At 38.9% G+C, this 23,550-nt stretch overlaps 2 protein-coding genes across 3 annotated transcripts in view; both read right to left on the reverse strand.

Annotated features, from left to right (window-relative positions):
- Positions 1 to 10,966, reverse strand: part of ITGA8 (integrin subunit alpha 8) — a 102,633-nt gene extending 91,667 nt beyond the window's left edge. The window contains exons 1-2 of the mRNA XM_050321176.1: positions 10,775 to 10,966; positions 10,433 to 10,557 (exon numbers count right to left, since the gene is read on the reverse strand). Coding sequence (XP_050177133.1) covers positions 10,433 to 10,557; positions 10,775 to 10,959 — 310 coding nt within the window. The 5' untranslated portion in view covers positions 10,960 to 10,966. The remainder of the gene's footprint in view (positions 1 to 10,432; positions 10,558 to 10,774) is intronic.
- Positions 10,967 to 15,768: 4,802 nt separating this feature from the next.
- The window catches only part of MINDY3 (MINDY lysine 48 deubiquitinase 3), a 54,729-nt gene continuing 46,947 nt past the window's right edge, over positions 15,769 to 23,550 (reverse strand). For both annotated transcript variants that reach the window (XM_050313177.1, XM_050313185.1), the window contains exons 13-15: positions 20,912 to 20,999; positions 17,700 to 17,771; positions 15,769 to 16,823 (exon numbers count right to left, since the gene is read on the reverse strand). In XM_050313177.1, coding sequence (XP_050169134.1) covers positions 16,674 to 16,823; positions 17,700 to 17,771; positions 20,912 to 20,999 — 310 coding nt within the window. In that variant the 3' untranslated portion in view covers positions 15,769 to 16,673. The remainder of the gene's footprint in view (positions 16,824 to 17,699; positions 17,772 to 20,911; positions 21,000 to 23,550) is intronic.

Raw genomic sequence — 23,550 nt, forward strand, 5'->3', positions numbered from 1 at the left:
TTCACCCTCAGTTCTCTGAAGTAAACTGATTTCCCATATGTTCATGAGCTATGCTCTTCCCTTACCAGTCATTCCTAATGAACTTTATACATAAGCAGGGCATCACTCCTTTCCCCTTGTATCTGCATTCCCTTATGTTTGTTTCTGGTTCTTATCAGGAGGGATTTCAGAAGAATCAATCCTTTTTATTCACTCTAAGTAAAAATAAAACCATATACTGTCTACCTTGGAATGTTAAAAAAAAAAAAAAAAGTAGCGTCATATTATATTTTGTGGATTTACACATATTTTAAATAACAGAAAAAATGTAGCCAACACTTTTAAAAGCCAACACTCCTTGGGATTTCCCCAACAGGAATACAGAATATACCTGAATGCTTTTCTAGGAAGTTAGATTTCCAGTGACTTCAGTTCATGGTAACCTCATAAATGTAAATAAATTGAATTAGGAAGAAAAATGCATCATATTTGGAGAAAAAGGATACTCTATCTATGTATTTTTTCCTAATAAACATGAAGGAAAGTTGAGCAAGAATGAATCTTTGAAAGTTTGAAAGTCTCTGAGGAAACATCTTCCTTCATACAAGTATTTGTTTCTGTGCTGTGCCAATTACAGGAGCTACCATGGAAGTCCAAGCTTAGAGAGAAAAGAGAGATAAATTTCAGGAATACTTAGATCTTAAAAATTCAGGAAGCAGAATTTAAAATTACTCTAAAAATATTAATTTTAAAAACACATTTTATTTAGGTTAGGCCTAAAACTTGTGTGGAGAGACAGTGTATCTGACACATTGCATTGTACAAGCTGCCAACTTCTACCTAGTTGTTGGCAATACTTCTTTTGATTATTTTTTCCTGTGAAGTTAGACCCTTTCAAATTAAAAAAGGTTTTATCTTTTCTTTTTTTAACGCTCCAGCAGATCTGAACATGATCAATGTCCACAGATGAGGTCTTGATAGAAACAAAGGTTTTGAAGCTTGAAAATCAGCCATGGCCAGCTTATGGCAGCCAATGCTCCCCTGGCTCTGAGGATACTCATAACCAGTACTTTAATTTAAAAGGATCTTACATTTTTAATCAAAACAACATACTTGTCTACTGGCAAAGTATACCAACATTTGAAAAGGAGTTAAATTTTAAAACTAGGACAACCGTTGGCAGGACTTATAAAACCACAGCTGAATTTACCAATAAATCTGCAAGAACTAAACACACACACGCACACACACACATACACTCACACTTTTAGTGACATATGGTATAGTAGGATTTTTTTGTCATGTGGCATGGGATTTTCATTATAAAATTATTAGCAAAATATCATAGACAAATAAATTAATAAATATTTTTTTCCCTAGATAATATCTTCTAATAGAAGTTTTCCAATCACCTTTGTTCGGCATCCTTGCTGGAGCTATGGATTCACATTCCCAGTTTCTATGGTTGTGCTTTAAAATACAATTCAGTCTTTCGTATGTAAAAATCAGTCCGTATTTCAGGTTTCTGTAAAACATTTACTGCTTTCCCTATAATTTTGTCAAGATGAAGCCACATACACAACTAACTTGTCTGAATACACATGGGCTGTCATTACTGTGTCATACTATCATTATCCACTTCAAAGCTAGCCATCCACTTACATCTCAGGACATGATGTAGGTTAGTTCTTCTCTTAAAGCAAATACCTGAGAAGGTCAGAAGAATCATGGCCTAAAAGTAACTATTTTTTTTTTAAACCAGCTGTAGATAATTGTGGATGACCAGCTTAGACTAGACTCAGATAAAAACCATCCATTTACTCATATAAATCCCACTCCAACTACAAAAATAAAAAAATCTGTCTTTGGTACATTCCTCAAAACAGCGTTACCTAGGCATTTAAAAAAGTAGTATGTCTGTATCCTGACAACACCTTTATGTGACAGACAAATATCTCTCCTTGTGCTATTTATGGGGATCTGAGGCCCACAGGCTATGTCTATACTGCACCTTACCCACAGGCTAAGCTATAACTCTGTGAACAGCAAAAACTTGGCTTGAATTCAGGTTGTGTTCCAATGTTGTCTTCTCTTCTGGAAGAGAATGCCTGGCCCCATTTAGGAAGGAGTCCAGGCTATCTTGTATCATGATACGTGACACTAATGCAAGGATAGCTGGAATACAAGGCAGCAGCTGGGCTGGGCACACAACGCCTGAGCCTGTCCACAAAGCGGTCCAGTGCCTGAGTACCAGCTGGACTGCTTCAGAGCCAGCCCAGGATCTGTTCCAGATGGTCAACAGTCTGGATGATTCGCAAATTTGGCTTGAAAGGCAGCTCTGGAGTCACTCACAATTGTACTGCCTAAGACTGTATTGCAGACTAAGGCCCAGACAAGCAGGAGTACGCAAAGAGCAGAGAGACTTATAAATAGAAATTTAGGTGCAAGAACATCCTAAAACTGCATTTCAGCAACCCAAAGGACCTTATTTTCTACTGCAGGAGCCATGACTCCTGTACATGGTACTTCCCCACAGTCCAGCTTCAGAAGCATCTCTGGAGATAGTGAAACATGATTCTTAAAACCAATGTTCCTTCACCCAGTCTTTTAGTCTTGAGGTATCTAGAGGCTACCAAAGGGAGAAGAGGCCCTTTACATTGCCAAAGCAGTAGCTGGAAAAGTAGAAAATTTTGACTTTACTGTTACTAAAGCAAACATGAGTTTGCTTTTTACTTCTAGAGAGATTCATTTGCAGGAATTAAATCCTGAACCTGGAGCAAGTGTTAATGCAAATCCATCATTTGCACACATTAGACTGAATTTGGTGCTTTCTCTGGGGATTGGTCTCCTCTCAGTCACTGAGTCAGCACATTATAAACAGTTTAATAAGCATGAATCAAACATTACTCTTACAAGTATTTCTTTTTTGTACTAATCAAGATCTGCATAAGAAACAGAAGAATTTGCGAACACTGGTAGTAGCTTATTGTGATTCATCCAGATCTTGAATACAATAAGTAAAAAATGCATAATCTTTTATAATTTGAAAATATTCAAATGAACAAAAGCAAATCAAGATGGTGATGGGTCAAAGATTGAACTTGAGGATTTCAGAGGTCTTTTCCAACCTAAATGATTCTGTGAAAATATTTTAATCAAACTTAACACAGGAAAACAATGTTTCTAATCAAAGCAACAAATCTGTCTATACAATAAACCTGCAACTCTTTCAAGTTCTCACCATTCAGGAACTTTGAAAAGTATTTTCTTTACTTGCTCTATGTGTATTTCCCTGTGTGTACTGGGTCATACACAAATGGTCATTAATCAGGCAGCTGAAGCAGGTTCAGTTACACTCTTCCCTCAAATCTGTACCTACATCCAGGATGGCAAATCTGTTCCAAATACCTATTTTGATATATGTATGTATGATATATGTATTCATACCTATGCACATTCATACATATAAAAATATAGATACCTTAAAATATATTATATATATTTCATATATTTCTACATAATTATATATATACAGAGTAGAGGTAAATAATCACCTCAATCTATCCAAATTTATATAAAATGTTAATACAAACAAATAAACCCAACAAATATTTATATAAATTTATACAGGTAAAGGAAAAGGAATATCCCTCTGAAATGGAGCCAACTTCTGGAATGCTATGTGCAGTTTTGAGACACCAGTACAAGACTTGGCTTGGAGGCTGTGGCATCTCCACCCTTGGGTGGTTTCAAACGTCGACTACACAAGACTCTGAATAACCCCATTTAACTTCAAAATCAGACCTGCAGCATCATAAGGGTTCTGGTTTATAGAAAGGAAGAGGGAGAGGGAAGGGTTTGATCTGGCATACATGCTCCCATCTTCTAGAAGTGAGGGAAAAGAGGGAATCATGTCAACCCTATCACCACTGATATCATTTTCATATAATTACAATAAAAGAGTCCAATGACACCACCCATTACAAAGCAAAGGTAACTCAGTAACTTTTGCAGGGGCATTGATATTAGACCCTCACCAGAGGGACAGAATTCAAATGCAAAGCTCAACACTATGTATGGTCTAGGGAACCAAGCCAAGCAATTGTTTTTAATTAAAGCTGAGGGGAAAAAAGGACTCCATAGTGTTTAGAGACAGTAAGGGTATGTAAAATGCTTGAATGATGACAAGAGTTGCTTCTATTTTTAGATTTATTTGGTTCTACAAACATCTATTTAATGCCTGGTTTTTACTGTGACTTAGCTGCTATTCATATGAGCAATTTTAATTTGATAGATCATATCTAGAGAGCTTTATTTGGACTTGCATTCCATGAATAAAAGAAAGAATCATCAAACCCAAAAAGATTTTTTTTCCCCTAAGTAAAATCTGATCAAAACCAAATTAAGACCTCAGGGCTTGAACTAACATAGCTAAGAGTATTTTTCCCCCTTCTTTAGATAAGACTGAGACTTAAAAAAGAAACTCATGAGAGTCTATTATAAATCAGAACGCTACAAGTGAACCATGAGGCTACAGATAAGGTCTTACTGGCATAGTGGACTGAGAAGTGTCAACGTTTAAAAGCACAACAAAGTTCTCCCTCAGCAATTTCTCTTGAGATGCAAATTCTTTTTTTATAACGGGATTCTAAGTTTTCCCCAGAATCTTACCATCTCCTCAGCTAATGATTTTTTCATGTAACTAAACCTCTTGAGTCCCACAATACATCTTTTCCTTATACAGTACCTGGGTTCTGTTACAATCAGCTCAACTGCTGGCCAGATTAGCTCATGTTTTTTATCAACTGCACCCTTGGGCAGAACTGATTTACATCCCCCTCCCCTGCTCCTCTTCAGAGGCTGTTCAGATTTTTCTCCAGTCAGTTTAGTAAAATACAACCTATTTTACTAAAACTGGTAAAGTTAGCAAAGATAACACCCCAGTGAGTTCTGGAAACTCAGAGGAAGTAGGATCTAAAATTCTGCCTTCAGGAGCTAGTTTAAAACATAAGAACTTGATGCACTCTGTTACATATTATAACTAAAAGTGACCATTATAATGAGTTTCTGAAATCTGAACTAGTAGCCTTTTACCAGATTTCAAATGCAATAGTGCATTTTGGGGGGTATTTAAGTTTGCTTCTGGCTGCAAGACGTTTTGAATGGCTTAGAAGTTCCCCAGTTAATCAAGTGGGGAGAAAGTTTCCTTCATATTGCTCTCCTGCTACCTCTCCTGGTGGCTGACTGGAAGAGCACACAGCTCAAACAGTGTCTTGGTAATTCTACCTCAATGCTAAAGCAGAAAAAGTCATTGTAAACCTCACTTCACACAGGTGAAACTGAAAAGAAGTTAGCTTTGTGTAGGTAAGAGAGAAAAGACAGACCACAAGTCTTTAATATGATGCCAATGCTTGTTTCCCTGTCCTCTCATTGAGTTTCAAAGAGTATCGCAGCTGTACACTGCAATACAACCAGACAGCTTTACAAAACAGGAAAACAAGGGAGAAGAGTCTCTGCCCTTCAATCCATATCTCCTGAAGTAAGTGGATACTAAAAGCCCTTCCATTATACTTTACCTCAGCTCCCTGCTGCAATGGAGCAGGTTAAAGCACCCGTTTGCTCTCAGGGGCAGCTTCTTCCCAGAGTCTTGACCCCGGTGAACAGACTTAGGAGCTTTAAAGAACTGCAAACATGGGACTGCAGAGTTAGGGCTGTATCAACAGCAGGAAACACAGAGTTCCTGCTAAAGCCCCTTCTTGGCTGGAGGCCATATCACTGGCCAACCCATATGGGAATGTCTGGTTACATGACTTGCTTGTGGATGGGTCGGCTCAAATCCTACAGCATGTCAAAATTTCATCCTCCTTCCCTCCTCTGCCCCTCTGTTGCATTTCAGGAACTATACTTCAGCAATAGGACTAATTATTTATGCAATTAAATTATCTCATTGCCTTGGAAATTTCTGGATTAGCTACTATGAAGAACAGAGATATGTTCATTGTCACTGAGAAATTAGTGACAATCTGGGACAACTACCTGTAGAACAATTTCAGTTAGGTGGTATGATTTTTTGGAATGGCTGCAGATACTCCTGCACCTCTGTTAACATCAATTAAACCATCTTCTCAGCAGAGTAGTTTGACCCACACTGATTTCCATATGAAGACAAGTTGTGCAGCTGCCCACAGCACTCATCACGGCATCCTGACATATCCACAGGGCCACAGAGATGATTTCAGGAGTACTCTTGGTTTTGAATATCATTGCTATTACTAAGAAGCCCAGTCTATGTTTGACAGGTAGAACATTGCACTCAGAAGTAATGACAAATTTTTTTAAGTTTTTTTCTTATCTTTCATTGGGAATTGGGTGAACACTGAGTGCTCCTGCTGGGTATACGTTATTTAATGCAACGTCTACTTCCTCAGGTGATCTTAGTTTCTGAGGAGAAAAGAAAGAGCAAGAGGGCTTCACAAACCATAAGGATTTTCCTTTGTAATTTAAAACTTATATGAGCCAAAATAAAAAAGTTTAGGACTAAGTGCCACAGCCTTTGTGGTGACAGGGAGGTTAGCAGTACCTTGCCAATGACTCTGGGTGCAACCCTTGCAGTGTCATATCCCTGATTGACACTGGGACATGGCATTTGTCTCACATCAATGTCAGGATTCAGGTTCAGTTAGGCTTAGCACTCGTGTTCTCCCTTCAGGACTCCATGGCATATAGGATATAGAATAACATTCTTAAAACTAACACTTCAGTTATTTTAATAATAATAATAGCAACAATAACAACAGAAATAAAACTCTTCAACAAAACAGCCTTTACAGGACCAAAGACCATCCTATCTTAGTGCTTAACATCATAAAATTAACCTAAGTACAAATAAATTTTTCACTAAGGTGTCTGTTGCTTACTTGGTTCCCTGATATCACTTCTTGAAAAATTGCCCCCTCTGTCTAAGGCAACATATACTTTAGAAACCCAACACACTATTTTTTCTTCTTTCTCCTCCCCACTCATGAGTTTGTTCTTGTTCATTGTTACCTCTTAACAAGTCTTAAATGTTGGTGAAGAGAGATTTTGCTCCTTCTTAGTTTGTTATGCTTTACAGCTCCATAAGAAGGCACATCTACCCTTTTATTATATAAACACCTCAATATTTGTAAAATACAGGATAACTATAAATTAGTACAAAGTAATTCAACATCTCTAACACCATGATATTTGAAAATGTCCAGAATCTTGACATAAACCATCAGATGTTACTAGTCAGTGTCCTCACTATTTTCATTTAGTAGGACAGAGATACTGTGTTAATATGAATAACATCAAAGCATTTGCCAAAAAACGAACCTTTCTTGAAATTAGGTCTACTGATCTTGTGGAAATAGTGAAATAATCTGTACAGCTACACAGGAGTCATACCAATTAGATGCCCGCTTGCACACTTATTTGTGGCAGTAAAAGTACGAACACAACTTGCATTGAATGTAACATATTGAGCTTCATTTGTGCATCCAGTCTGCAGAAATGGAAGTCATGAGCCCTCATGCTCATATGTAATTTAAGCCAGTGGTTGTCAATCTCTTGGACTGAATCTCTTGAATTTTTATTTTATAGTGGAAATTTCACAGTTCCTGTGACCTGAAGTAATGTCACACTTCTAACATTGGATATGGTATATATCTGCTTTACTTTTACAAATTCTTTAGAATTCCTCCATTGAACTCTTGGCTGAAAAATACTGAGTTAAATTCTTTATCTCAGTGTTGGTTCACACTGCCTTTTAAGTGTTACATTATACTCTCCCTTTCTTTCTGGTTCCACTCAGTTTTTATGATTGAACTTAATTTAGAATGCTTCCAATTATTCAGCAGTTTTGTTTCGTGTATTGTGCTTAGTGAATCTAACTGAAAGAGCTGATATTATTTAGAGTCAAGAAAAAAGTACTTAAAAATGGAAGTTTTGTATAAAAATGCATCAAAGTGAAGTCTTCCAGCCTTGAATCAGCCTCTGTCGTTTTTCTGTTTTGTTTCAGAAAACATTTCCAAAGCTTTACAAGACTTTTAAAGATCTCCTACGAGGCATGAAGCATTAATCTTTAAAATTAAAGCTGCTACAGCTGAATTTCCAGGCTTTTAACAACTTCTGGGTGTTTCTGTTTTGGAAGAAAGAATTATCTTGTGGTTCAGGAACAGGAGGAAGAAGAAAAAAATCTCAAGTCAGTTATCATCACCAACTTCCTGTTTGATCTTTGACAACCCAGACTGACTCTTTTCTGTTTATTAGAATAAATATCAAAATGGAATATAAATATCAACTGGGAATAGCAACATTTATGAATGATGTTGTAGGGAAAAGGCAAAAGGGTAGTGAGTAGAAGATGCCTGTACAAGAAAGAGCCGTGAACTGAAAACACTCCCCACGTTTACTAAGGACTAAGTCCCACTAGGCATGCAATGGTTAAAGGCTTCAAAAAGAACTGTGTGTCACAGACTATCTGAGACAGTTTCATCTAGGATAGAGCTCATGTGGACTGTATATCAGCTTGGGGGAAAAGTGGGAAAGAAGGAAAACTTGTTCCTGTAAACAGTGGATTTTGGAGAGAAAAAAAATGATGTGAAAACACATCCATACATCAGCAAAGCCAGTCATCTAAGGCCAACTGGAGATGGCCTTTCTGTTGCTGGCAATGAAGAATAGGGGCTGGTACAAGCTATTCAAACCTTCCTGGGGTCCCTGTCTATAAAGGCAGCTGGACATTGCTGAATTGTGGGACTGTCCTTAGAACCGGAATTAGACAGCCAATGACAACACTGCTATGCATTGGCACTGTACGCCAGTGACAAACCTGCCTGTACTGCTTGTCCCTCCTCTAAATGTGCAGTGGGCTCCTTCTGGCCTAACTTCAGCTGCCTACAAATCAGGATTCTATCTAAAGGACACAAACAGCCATCTCCAGAAGACTGAATGAACCACACTTTGGAGACTCCAAGCTGAATAGTTGTGTGATACAGTCCAAAGCCTTACTATGTACTTCCTCATCAGTCTGTTTGTACCTTCATTCAAAGCATAGTATCTGCAGAAGGACATCTCTGTCAAGAGTATAGAGCTGTCCTGAGTTTCCCACAGGAAAATTTGATGTCCTCGTATGTTTCATCACTAGGTTTTCATTCATTTTTCAAAACACCCCTTTGAAAACGTGACATAGTTTTCATTTGGTCTTTGAGTCTTCTATTCAAACCTGAAATTCATTTTATAGATAAAACATTCCACTTTTGTTACATGAACTATCTAATCAGAGATGGAAATATATGAATATTTTTCCTGGTTTTATTTAAAATATGTACACTCAGGGCATATTACAATAAAAATAATGCATGCATGCTGTCTGTGCACATTTCCATAAGCTGGATGTAGTTTCATGTGCCCAAGTAACCATATACACATACAGGAACTACCACTTACTCTGTTTTGAAGAATTCCCAGTGTGATTGGACAGTCATCCTGATCAGAGTTCCTAGACACTAACATAGTAATGGGATGTGGGTGGCTGGAGCTAGGAGGGGTAAAGAACTGCACTGCTTACGTGCTACATTTAAGTAAGCTCTTCTTATTTAACTTGTGCTCTCAGAAAAAAACCAGAATTGTATTGTGTTTCTATTTCAATAAACCACAAATATTACGACTAAATATAGGCTAAAGAATACTAACTTTCGCTTAATGGTCAAACTGTCAAAGTCTGCCTAAATAAAGGAATCAGTTTTAAAGTCTCTGCAAACACTAGGTTTAAATTATTTTCAAGACCTATAAAGAGACAACAGAAAACATAAACAGCCTGAATTGTTTAAAACGTGTGTTCCTTCCAATTAAATAAGAAACATCTGTCTTGGGATTTTGGAAGTGGATATCATCTATCCACATTGTGCCTAAATCGGTTTGCATCTAGCTTCCAATGTTCTGAAATAAAATTCCTGCTTTCTGAAAAGAATTAAATAAGCATGCCACATGAGGTCCTTCATCTGATCTGAAGAGCTGGAAAGCCCCTTGCTGAAAATAACAGCAAAGACTAGAAATACTGTTATTTCCAAGACTCAGAGAAGTGTGAGACATGGCTTTTGGGGCTTTGCCTTCTGAACACTCAAAACTATTTTTAAAAGGAGGAATCTGCCACCAATACCTTTCATTAAAGAAAAAGAAAAAAAGAAAAAGAAAGGGCAGTTATTAAGATGAACTATGTGCCGATCCCGGAGGTCATACTCCTGTTATTTCCCTGGGGACCATTAAGCCCTTCCCTGCAAGCGCACATGCATTCGGACCTTCAGGAGCGCGATTTCTCCGGCCAAGTGCAGAACCTCGGATCAAAGTGACCCAAGTGAAGGGATCGCGGCGGAGCCCAGGGGGGACCCGGGCACAGCGAGCGCTGCGCTGGGACCAGCCGGTCACTTACTGGTGTTGTCGAAGGGGATCTGCCGGCAGCGGGCGGCGGGCCAGGCGCAGTAGTACACCGCTCCTCCTTCCACGATGTCGGGCTGCGTGGTGTTGGCTTTGGGGGCTCCCACCAGGACACTGACCCTGCCAAGCACACCGGCAGGTCACCGGGGCGATGAGGACCGGCGGGCGGTGGGCGCTGTCTCCCCGTGGCCGGGACGCGGCCGTTCGCCCACCGCCTTCCCAAAGGCTCCTTCCCACAGGCTCCTTCCCAAAGCGCCCCCCGAGCCCGAGAGCCCCCCGGCCCCGGCCGGGCAGGGCGGGCGGCCCGGACCCCGCCACCCCCGGCGGCGGCACTCACGTGCTGGGGTCGGGGATGTAGAAGTCCACCGAGTACCCGAAGTAGCTGCCCGGCGGTCCGCTGTACACCGTCCGCTTCTCCTCGTCCAGGTTGAAGGCCACCAGCGCCGGCGCCCACAGCAGCGCTGACAGGACGAGCAGCGGGCGCTGCCGGCGGCGGGGCCGCCCGCGGCTGAGGCGCAGCATCCCCGCCGGCTGCCGCTGGCAGAGCGGAGCGGAGCCGGGCGGTGCGGAGCGGAGCCGGGCAATGCGGAGCGGAGCTGGGCAATGCGGTGCGGAGCGGATCGGAGCGGCTCGGCGCGGTCCGGCTGCCGCCGTGTGCGGGCGGGGGCGGCGCGGCAGGCTCGGCCCCGCTCGGCCCCGCTCACCCTCCGCGGGGGACGCGCCCTCAGGCGCCCCCTGGCGGCCCGCGCCAGGCGCCCGCCCGGCAGCCCCGGGGCAGCGGCTTCGCCCTCAGGCGCCGGAGCGAGGGCTGCTGGTTTCTCTCGGCTTCCAGCGTTTTCAAGAGCTTAAACTCTTGAGTTTAAACAAGTATCAGAGCCTGATACTTGAAAATCCCCTTTGGGAAACTGGAGTGCGTTATAAAAATCAGTAGACTTTCACCAGATTGTTATGCCCGGCATGGCTGTTATGAAATAAAAACCAAACCACCACTGCAACGAAAAAAACCCTTCTAACCACAGGAAAGGTGTCAACCCGGTAACACAGTTGTGAAAGCATTAGAAAACGCATTCCCCCTCAGGTTTCTCCGTGGGTGCCCGCCCGGCTACGCAGAGCTTTGAGAAGCTGAAGGGGGCACCTCCCAGCGCAGGGAAGGCTTGCGGCGCTGCGAGCCCTGAGCGCAGCTCCCTGCAGGAGCAGGTGTCGTGCCTGCCTTCCCACAGAAATGATCAACACTCCTACCCCGCACCTGGCATATAATGGCACCTTCAGAGAGCTCCTCTTGTGAGTTCTTCACAAAACTAGTTAAAACCGATGAGGCTGCATAACTCCCGCCCTGAATTGTTCTGCCCCTGCAAGCTCCACAATAGAGTTTTAACTGGTTTTGTTAAGAATACATAAAAAACCGCTGAGTGCCTGAAATGCTCCCTTCCCCTACAAAGCTAAACGGGGTGTCACATCCACATCTTGGGGGGACAGCATCGTTTGTATTTTTTCTGGCCAACTCAAAGCTAGGAAGAAAAGCAGAAACATTTTATTTTCCATGTAATCAACTGTTACAAGGAAAAAGGAATTGTTTTTCAGCATTTAAAACACAGCTGAGTCCAAAACACTATCGGAGAAAGATCAGAAAGACAGAGAACCCATTTATAAACATGTTACAGTAGAGCATACCTATGAAAGCAGCTGAGAGTAGTTTTGTTGTGAGGTTCTGGTTTCTTCTGTGTTTGTTTTATTTTAAGTGCTTTATGGCAAGATTGTTCAGATAAGACTAACATTCCTTTTCACAAAAATAGAACTGTGTGTTTATTTCCAGCATTAACTGTGTGACCCTTAGCTGTCCCCACAGGCTCGTAATATTCCTTAATTCTACTTGCCTTATATTTATACCAAATTTACTTTTTCCATTGGAGTGAAACATCACCATTGACACTATTTCACTCTTTTACATTGAACAAGTAATTCTTGGAGATCTAAGCACCAGTAACAAATTCAGAAGGACCTTAATGACTTGTAGGACTAAAACCTACTCTTAAAAATCATGCAACTTTAAGGCAATTAAAGAAATTTAAAAGTGGTGTTGCCTTATGCTAATAATAATGCCTTGTTATTTTTCAGCACAATGATAGTCAGTTACAGGGCTGAGTGTCACTAAGGAAGTCTCTGGGGCTTGGAGCACTGCTCAGATTGCACACCAGACCTGTGGCACTCAGGAGTAAGCAGGCAGCACATTCTGGTACTGTAGCCATCTTGTACAGATATATCCAAAACAGAGTTAAAATTCAGTAATGAGCACAACTGGAAATAGGTGAATATTCCCACAGGTGAAAAGCCAAAGGGGCATAGTTGGAAACACGCCATCTAACCTGGTTGGTTTGAGCTAAATTTAAAAGAGGAAAAAAAGGCTTCAAGTGTCAAAAAGTACTAAAACCTCTGTGGAGGGCAGGGCAGAATGAAAAGAAGAAAATCTCTTTCAAGACCCTGTTACCTCCAAAGCGTTAAAACACAGCAGTCTCCCTCTCCTTACCTCTCCTCCCCTTCCTTCATATAAAGAAGAGCCATACGAGTATAGGATATTCTAAATCAAGAAGAGAAATAAAAAGAACAGTATTTTTTGCTTTTTAAGGATTTGCAGCGCTTCCCTAAATAACCTGGACCAGTTCTGATCACTAGAACCTTATTCCACAACTTGGTTTTCCTCAGGCTTCAGAATGTTTGGACTGGACACTGATCTGCACTGCTTAAGGGGTAAGCAATGGCCCCAGTTATTGGTAGACTGAAGTTTGGACTTCAGCATACCTGTGGCCTGATGGATACATTAATTGCTTTGAATATCAAACTAAAAAGTCTTAATAGGCTCTAGAACCAGACCTGAAGCCAGGACAAAAAGCTTTTTTATGAACATTTAGCTAAGAGTCCAGAAGTCATTATCTACCTTACAGAATAACTGGAAAGTCAGATGTGGGACCAAATAATTTATGCAGAGAAATATGAGATTAATTGTGTGAATTTCTACAGCTTACATTATATGCAGTTGGTGAATATGTCATTATGATCTTTCCAATCTTAAAAATAGATCAGTCAAATCTTCTATGAAAATTTTTGCTCAAGCAAAAGTGAAACATTAATATTTCTTAGAAGACTCTATTATCAGAGCTTTAATGTTTTTTATGCCATTGTTTAGGAATGTACCTGCTAGCAGAGGAAGAGCAAGTATTCAAAGAATCATATGGGCTTTTAAGATATATCTTATCACAATTAATGATGATTTTCTTGTTAAACCTTTTCAAAACATGGCAATAGAGAAGCAGAAGTGTCCAAATTCCATACAAAAACTTACTTTTTCTTTCAGTTGTTTCCTAGTTTTATTTCTGTAGGTCGGTTCCATATAAGAAGACAGTATTTTGTACTTTTTTGGTACTTATTATCCTGTCTTAAAGTAATCTGAAAATAAAACAAGGATGTGACCATGCTCTACAAACAGAATGAGTTTGTGGGATCAGAATTCAGGATGATGGTATTGAAGTGACTCACTGCTTTAAAGGGTTGTGTGGATTATAACAAGGATATGTGGATTTGGCTGCTTACCTTGAACAGTTCAGACTTTAACAAAGCAAATATGTAGTTTTTAGCCTTCAGCCTTCAAACATAACTCACTTGGGCTAATATGAGGCACTGGAAGTTATCTTTCCATTATTTATTTAGGTAATTTATTTAGAGCATCTTGACTGCGAAGCTCAGTATACATTGAAGTGGGAATAATTTCTTTTACCATTTAGCCAGCTGTTGACCCCAGGACTCTTTTTTACCCCCCTCATCTTTTTTTATGGAAGTGAATTTTAAGTGAAGAGCCACCAACATCTATCTGAACAATTTTATGTCCCTAAAGGCTTTGAGACACAGGAGGAAGAATCCAGTTTTCCAGACCACCTGTCCAACATCCTTCTAACTGTACCATGTTGCCAGCTAGGACACCAGTTGCCTCCCAGAAGATACTGATCTTTCCTCTAAAATTGAATCAGTGTGCAATATGAAAAAAAATCATTCACCTAGAGTATTAATCAAAATGTAATTTAACTGCATATTTAGTTCATGTGCTTTCTTACATTTAGCACAATCAATTTGCTCTGGTTAGTCAAAGCATGTATTTAATCCCACAGAATGCTCTGGTTTTATTTATCAACTAGGCCTCAGTCGCAAACTGCAGTATATACAAATACACATATGTAGCACCTGGACCACATCAACCTCTGAAAATTATATAGGTTTCTGGTCATTTTTCTATGAAAACAAATCCAAAGTACCAGAAATTATTATCCCACATATTATATAAGTCTGCCATTTAAATAATCACACTCTTGGGGGCCAAAAGGTGAATTTTCATAAAGGCAGAAGCTCTCCCACCTTGCTTATCAGGGAAGAAATGACAGAAAGCTTCACTTGGCTGAGGCTCTCAGATCAGCTGGTTAGCCACTGTAGTCCAAAAATAAGAAGCCAGGCCTCTAACAACTAGGCAGTATGAAGGAAAGGGGATACAGGAAGAAGGGGTCTTATACCACATCATCATCAGCTAAATTTCTCTGGAGTACAGCAGAAGTTTTAATCCAGAGTAATGCTTATACACAGATCTCACATTACCTGGGCTTCTAATTTTTTTTTTCCTGTGAGACAGAACATAAATTTTATCTGACAGTGGACTAGAAAAAAGGATGTTTATTCTAACAATCAAGCTATGATTAAGTGCAAACTCCAGTGTGAGATACTCATGCACAAGCTAAGACAGACACCAAAATTCAGGAAAAGAGCAAGAAAAGTGAATTTTCACCTTCCAAGGCATTAGTGGAAGTCTGCCTAAAGACATTTATCTTAAATGTGCAAAACCACTTAAAGCAAATACCTATCAAGTTGAGTATTTTTTGAAAAGCAAAGTTTCACACCTGCCAAGCAGATTATCTTCATTTATTATCCATACTTTTGAGTAGTACTATCACTGTTGGACAAGTCAGGCCCACGCCACAAGACAGGAAACTTGTGTTCAAAGTAGGTCCTAAGATGAATTAAGGAATCTTTTCAAATTATTGTTATCTGCAAAGGAATTATTTTTTTCAGAAAAAGAAATCTGAAAAAAAGGTAAGATTCTCTGCTGTCAGTTTACAATAAGTAATGGTCATGGTAATTTCTGAAGTTAGGAAATTACCTTTTGGGATGGGTTCCTCCCACCCCACCGCCCCCGATGTGTTCACCTTGAAAGCTGACATTTCTAAACCTGTGGTCCCTTTTCATAATCTCAGAGATGCAGCAAACAAGTCCAATTAAACCAAACTTTAAATAATATATGATTCAAGGAAAAGATTTTATTTTAGGACTAAGAAGTTGATAATAAATAAAGGAATATAATAATGTAATACCAGATGTTCTCATGCACTTAACACATACAGTAACGCTGGCTTACACTGTTGTCTGGACAAATTAAGAGGTATTTGGCAATATTATAAGTTTGAATAGTTTATAGAACAAGAAATTCTTTCTGCTGTTTTTACATTTCTTTTATACAAATTCAAATAAATATTAATACATCTATTTTTTCTCAGAATTTCTCTTCACTTTTAACATGCCCAATAACTAAGCCACAGTAATATACAACTGCCAAGAAAGAGTATTTAGAATTATACTTATTCCTAAAAATGTATCATATTTATGTCACATTGTGCAAGCTCTTTAGGTAAAATTAGATTTTAGGAAAAACTGCAGAAATTTTAAACTCATTAAAACATATCCAGTGCAAAGGCCAGTCTAGTCCACATATTATGGTACTGTAATGTAAGCTAATATAAATTAAATAATAAAACATGCCTATATGATTCTGAGAAAGCTGAATATGTTTATGTTTCGAAGATCTGACATCTAATATGCAGATTCTGCAATATCAGAATTTTTCAAATCTTCATGAGATGGTAAATGGTAAGACTTTATAAGAAGGCTTTTATTTTTTAGGGTAACTCACATTAACAGTACTACAGTGGCCAAAAAAGACAAACTATTATAATAGAAATAAATCTGATTAAAAAATTAAATATTCCAATTAACACTGAAAAAGTGTTTGTAATCATTATTTACAACTCATCAATGATACCAGTGTATAACTCCACACAGTCAAAGTATACCACTTCCAAGCAAATACCAACTCCTGCATCCCCCCTTGAGGATCCAATAGCAGTGTGTTCTTTATGGGCAGCACATCAGTTTAGAGAAGGAGATCGATCTGTGGTCCAGAGCAGTTCTATGTATGGCCATTTGGTTTGCAAGCAGCGTTTCACAGGAGTGTCGTCGGTCTGCAGCATTGGTTCTTCAAAGCCCATAACAACTGCTGTGCCTTCTACATACATGACCTGTCAAAATAAACCCAGTTATGTCAGCCTGGTTAAAAACTCTAAGATAAGGTGATTCTTTTCACCACGTCAGAAGGACAGTTGTTACAATACGTATTTTTTCTTACTACAAAAATCAAATCTTTTAAGTTTTACATACTTTTTTTAATGAAATGGAAGTTTGAAATTGAAAAACCCTAATCTTCGAATGCTTCTGCCAACATTTTGGGGTATGAAACTGCTAGAGAAGTCACAGGGGTAATTTGAAGGACTTAACTAAAGCTATTCCAAAGACTGAGTATATACATTTTCCCAAAGACTCTTTTTACTTGAAGTAATTTTTTTTCTTATGTCTACTAATGCCTCACAATCTTTTACCCTCAATTCTACTTCAGGAACCAACTTAGAAGCAGTCCTAGCGTGTCACATATACCCCTCCTTTCAAGAAAGCTGAAAATTAAATAGGTAATTTTTGTCCTTCCACTAAGTGGCTCCAAAAGATATTATTTTTGATGCAAGTCTGAACTACTAAAATATTTTACAAAAAATTCCAAACATCTTAATTTAGACACAGGGTTACTTCTATAAGTTGCACTTTGTGTATATTACATCTCCATTGTCCTTTACAGTTCAGATCCCCTTCTGAAAGATAAGTGCTCTTTTCAAAATACAGAGCTTAAGAGATGTGGTCTGGCCAAGTGATATACTAGCTCAAGGATACAAGCTCAAACATCATCAAGGGTACAAAGCAGTTCCCAATTCCAAATACATCATTTTGGAAGAAAAGTAGAAAAACAACAGCTCTCTAAAAAGTCTGTTTTAAGTTAGAGTATTTTGCCTGTAACTATATTTAGTTTTGCACAGCAACTGTTATTAGGGTTTAACTGTAAATCTTACCTTTTCGTTGTAGTTAGATTGCTTCAGTCCATTGTAGTGGTAAACAGTGAATGACTCTGAAACCCTGGAGTCCTAGTAGAAAGAAAACAGTTAATTTCATGTACATATACACTGTACCTTGAGTTTCCTCTCTTTACAACTAGACAGATGCATTCAAGCAGGAAGACTCAAGGAAACTGTAAAACAGTACAGTTTCTTTTAGGTGACAATGTTGAAAATGTTGTTAATTTCACCTTTCTCATCAGAAATAAAAAAACAGATGTCAGTAAACCAAAGGGTAATGTCCCCAAGAGCAACTTTGAACTACAACTTCAGTACTGACCATGTAGAAGCTGTCCTGATTTTTGACGTCAGATACCTCATGCAGTAATCACATTCATGTGTATTTATGACTGTTTCGATGAAGTTTTTTACTAAGGACCAAATCCAATCTCTGGCCCTCCATTTGAGAGCTAAAAAGTAATTTAGACCCATGCCTGCTTAAGTAAACTAATTTTGTAGACACTCATTCAGCTGAGGTCTAACAGCAAATGTACTGCCAATTGTTGACCAAATGCTTTAGTCCTAAAGGACTGAAAAGCTTTGGACTTAATGAATCAGGAAACACAACCCAGGTGTAGTATCATCTCTTTTATGCCTACTGGACCAGGTTCCAAACAAAAGCTTATACCTTTTTTAAGCAGATGGAGGTAAAGTCTGGAATGAGAATAAATCTGCTCAGGTTACAGTACATCCATCAGATTACAAAAAGCCCTCGTTCATTTTTCTGCTCTTGAATGATTCACAAAGTATCTGTGTATGGGTCTCTCAAAGCAACTCATGTTATTCAATGGTGGGAGGGTGGTAAAAGGAAGGTTAAGCAGTAACTCTGCTTACAGAAGCTGCTTCACAGAGGTAAGTAAAATTAAGCTTTGCTGGGAGGGAAAGAGGATACTTTTTCTTTTCCCCAAGGAAGTTATGCTCACCCTGAAGGAAAAGAACTGTTTTCCAGTTCCTGTCCCATGGATATTAAGAATTTTGTGCAGTTATTGTTCCACCAAAAAAAAGGCTACTGGGGAATCCAGGAATCCCCCTTTCCAGGTGACTGCCCAAACAGTAAAGAGTCAGGCTTGCTCTCTCAGGCTGAGGAGCTTTGAATAAATTTCTTCTAAGCCAGCAGTTTTGAGAAGGAAAGCTAAGATACCTTCCTGCTTTTGAGGTGGAGTTTAATACTTTATAGGAGAGTAAGAATAGGGTTTGAATATTCTCAAAGAAGGAATTGAATCTGGATCTCCCAAGAACTAGCTACATGGTCAGATATTGTATAAAGGGAAACATAACAAATCCAATCATCACTGGTATCTGCTATTTAATCATACCATCTCAAAGAAAGATATTAATCTTCATTTCTGCAGAATTCACTTTCAGAAAGAATTCTGAATAAGGTGTCAATATGGGTAAGGGCTACTGCTACCTGATCCACAGAGCACGGACAGACTGGACAATGTCTCTGTGCCCTCACGATTTGGTAACAGGAACTGGCAGGTTCCAGTCGGGAACACACTGATGGTTCAAACTGCACCATTAAGGCAGTAACACTTTCCATGTTTTGTGCTGGCACCAGCAAAGGTTTAACAGCACAGGCAAAACTGGTGGGAAATCACAAAAAGTAGGGAATTAGCACTTGACAGACATCCATTGACTTGGGGACTCCAACTACACAGCAGTGACCCACCAACTCTCTAGATAATGGACAGTTTAGGCACAATTATAGAGAAAGTCTTTGGCTTTCTGAACTTCATTCTAAGCATCTGGGGCCTAAAATTAAACTGTGGAGTCTTCCAGATTTGCAAGTGTAATATAATTTTTAGAACTAAATCATATTTAATTGTACATATATTTCCACTTCTGAATAAACAAATGAAAGGAACAAGAAACAGCTGGCAAATATACAATGCAGATATAATTGTAAAAAGTCCAGAGAACATGAACTCCTTCTCTTTCCTCTGGGTGATGAATAACCTCTTAATGATATACTCAGTCCCTACCATCTTTGGCAGTGCAGTTCTAGTGTCTTCTAAATGACCAGACTGTTTCATAATACAGAATGCTACACCCAAACAACGCTGTACAACCCTCAACAAAAAGAGTCTTGCTGCAGGAATTTAAAAAATATTAGTTTCACATTTCCTGGGTTGTAAGAATTAGGTCACATAGCTTCAATGACATGTTAGGCTACAAAACCTCCAAAGCAGTACTCCTCTCAGGAGCATTTGCATGGCCACGGAATAAGCCTCCATGAACCTTCAAAGAGAGCTCTTATCCCAGCCAGCTCCCTGTTCTGGTTTACCACATATCTGTACAAAGAGGCTCCTTGTGGCAGGACAGAGGCAGTGTAAGGGCAGGAAAATGTGATCCAGGGCAAAGGGAGAAGTGGAATAACAGAATGACAAAATATGCTGAGTTGGAAGTGGCTCATCGGGATCATCGAGTCCAACTCCTGGCACTGTGCAGGACACCCCAAGAATCACATCATGTGCCTGAGAACATTGTCCTTCTTGAACTGCCAGGCTTGGTGCTGTAACCACTTCCCCAGTGGCCTGTTCCACTGCTCATCCACCCTCTGGGACAGCAGTGCTAGGTTAACACGTGTCTCAGTGGTGGTGCTGTCTTAATGAATACGTGGAACAGACAGTTTGAAAATAATTTTCGATTACCGTAGCAGACACTAACTTCCACATATGCTAAACATGAGTCTATAATTACTTTTTGTTATTCTGTCACCATCTTCACATTATTACAGACATACATAAAAATAGTTATAAATATGTTTGTAAACATTTTCCATTTGCCAGCAACATTTGTAATATTGATTTTTGCAAATATTGAGGTAATTTATTCTCAGAAAAAACAAACTCAGATGAACTTTCTGAGTAGGAAACCTGTTCAATTCCATATGCAAAATGATTATGTATTTCCTGAAGATAAATTTAGAACTTGTCACTATAACCGAGTTTCCTTCCAGCATAAAGCTGACAAAATCATGGCCATGTTATGCAAAATAGAAGTCTACCATTTGTTGTGTAATACAGAAGTTATTTGCTGGTCAGCTGTGTTAAATGAATGGAATACTTATTAAAAATAACATTTGTGATATTGATGAAAGTGTTTAATGAATCTCAAAGACAAACAGAATAGACAATGCTCTTCAGCAATAAAACTATACTGATTACCTGCTCAGGGAAAAATTCTTGCAGAAAGGGACCCAGCAATATGATGCCCAGTCCTTCTGGGTCTAATTTGGTCTTCATGAGGTTTACACTAAGACAAAAACATTGAATATAAAAGTATGAGTAAGACACTTTTATTCTTGCATGACTAAGTTATGCTGTGCTACCACAGTACTTACTGCCAAGTATAGCAATAATATTCTATTTTTAATCATAAGGGACAACTGCACCAGAATGGCATGCAAGTTGCCAAAACATGGTTATTTTTAAATAAAGTAATCTGTTATTTTAAATTAAATAAGTGATAATTCTGAAGGACCACCATATTTGGTAAAATAATTTGAAACCCGTATAATCTAAAACCAGGTTTACAGCCCAAAAGGCATTTTGCTGTCTTGTAAGCATTCTTGAAAGATACAAAAAGCAGACGTCTTTCAAAAACAGCTCTGAAACTGCCAAACAACCTGTTTTTAAACAGAGATTTGAAAAACTTTCAGGATTTTCTAAGAACACTGAAATAAATTCAAATTTAACAGATACATTTCATATTTACATCGCCTACTTGATATCAAGGAAGCCAGAACCAACAAACAATGCAGATACTAACAATATTAATCTGAAAGCCTTACTGCACAACTGCGGCGCAATTCCAGGTCCCTACAAGTGAATGTCAATTATAACTCTATATTTCTATTTAAGCAATATATTTCTACAGGCATGAGATCACATCTATTTGCATCTACCTGGCCTTTTGCCTAAGTTACAGTTTGTACCGTACACAAGAACGTCCTCACTGGGTCAAACCGACAGAGCGCGTTGCCCAGTATCCTGCTCCTGACACTGGTCAGTAGTGGGTGCTTACGACAGAGTACAACAGGGCAAACACACATCCTTAGTTTACCCTCCCCTTTTCCAGCAGTCTGCTGCTCAAAGACATCTTCAGTGACAGGCAGTATCTAAAACACAAAGATATATATTTTTCTTTCCATGCACGTGCCTAATTGGCTATGAACCCATATATACTCCTGGTACTTATTAAACTCCACTCAAAAAATTCAAATTGAGTTGTAGATTAGGGAAATAAGTATCTTCTCTGTTTTGAACCTGTCACCTGATAATTCAGTTTGACATCTCATTTTCACACTGTGTGAAGCAAGTAACAATCGTTCCCTATTTATTGTGCCAATGGTTGTCTATCTTTTCCAGGTCAAACGGTCCTAACTTAGTTTTTTCTTGTACTAATGGCACTCTGTACCTTCAATTAGCCTTGCTGCCTTCCTGATACTCATCTACAATATTCTTTTTTTAAGATGGAATGAAACATCAGGCATTTATACAATGGTATAATTCCTAGAAATCCCACTCCATATGTCTGTCTATCACTATCAGTTTAAGATCTGTTTCCTGACCAGTAATATCTAGTTCACAGACCAACAATGTGTATGCAAAAATCAAGATTGTTGCTCAGGGGATAAAACAATTTACATTTACTGCACTGAGACTTTTCTGTTACTGTATCTTCTAGTAACTTCTACTGCTCTCACACATAATTTTTTTAACATCTTGAACACTTTTGTATCAGCAGCAAACTATCATACAAATCCCTACTGTCATATCCTCACTGGTGCCATAATAAACTTCACAGACCTAACACGAATTCCTGTAAAATTCCTCTAATGATCTCCCTCCACTATGAAAAATTGGTACTTTTTTTCTTTGATTAATTCTTTATCTACAAAAAAACCTTCCTTCCCATTCTGTGTTCACACACTGAAATATTTACATGTGAATTTTCCCCAGACTGGCCTTCTAATCTTTCTGTAAGTGCTATTCTCCATTTGTCACTTCTCATTCTGATACTGTTTGGTACCAGCAGAGTTCACAGTGGTATGTAACCTAAAACAGTTCAGCAATTTCATTCTAATGTTTCTTCAGGATTTTGTTTTTTTAGTGTCTTGTCACTTTAGAATCTTAATTACTGTGATTATCCATAAAAAGGCTGAAGTGTGGAAACCTCTCTACCCCAGTGAGGATGAGAACGGTTCCCTAGCATCTTCCCTGGTGAATATGAAGAACTCACTACACTTGCCTAACTAACTTTGAATACTTTTACACACTGGGGATCATCTCTCTGAACTACAGACTTCTGGCAAGTCTCCTGGTTCTGATGGGCTCATTTGAATATTCTTAGTTTTTATAACTTTATTATTTTATAACTTTGCAAATTACTCTTCAGAAGATTTTAAACTCTGATTACTTTGCATTTACATTTAACATTTCATAAATGCAGATTCTTCCCTATTTTTTTCATATAGGCACTGCATTTTCCTTTCAGAAGACACACTCTTAGCTTATCATAGATCCCTCGTTTACCATCTAGGTCTCTAACCACCCAAAGGTGTCTTTTGCTGGGAGCTGCATGCAGAAGGTATAATTTCTGAAGTCTTTTGGATTGTTGTGCGGAAGCATTTTATCCTTTAGACTACCACTTACGTGTCTTAATTTTCTTGGTCCTACCATAGCACTAGTAGTAAATGATTTGGCTTCTTTTTGTTTCTCCCTCAATACACACAGAACACATTATGAAAATCTTAAGAGAGTGGCTCTGTTAAGGTCCTTGGAAGAGGAATTTTAAAATCCAT

Source organism: Myiozetetes cayanensis, unplaced genomic scaffold (assembly GCF_022539395.1).
Source record: "Myiozetetes cayanensis isolate MyiCay16 unplaced genomic scaffold, myiCay2020 scf1, whole genome shotgun sequence".
In the NCBI taxonomy this organism is placed as follows: Eukaryota; Metazoa; Chordata; class Aves; order Passeriformes; family Tyrannidae; genus Myiozetetes; species Myiozetetes cayanensis.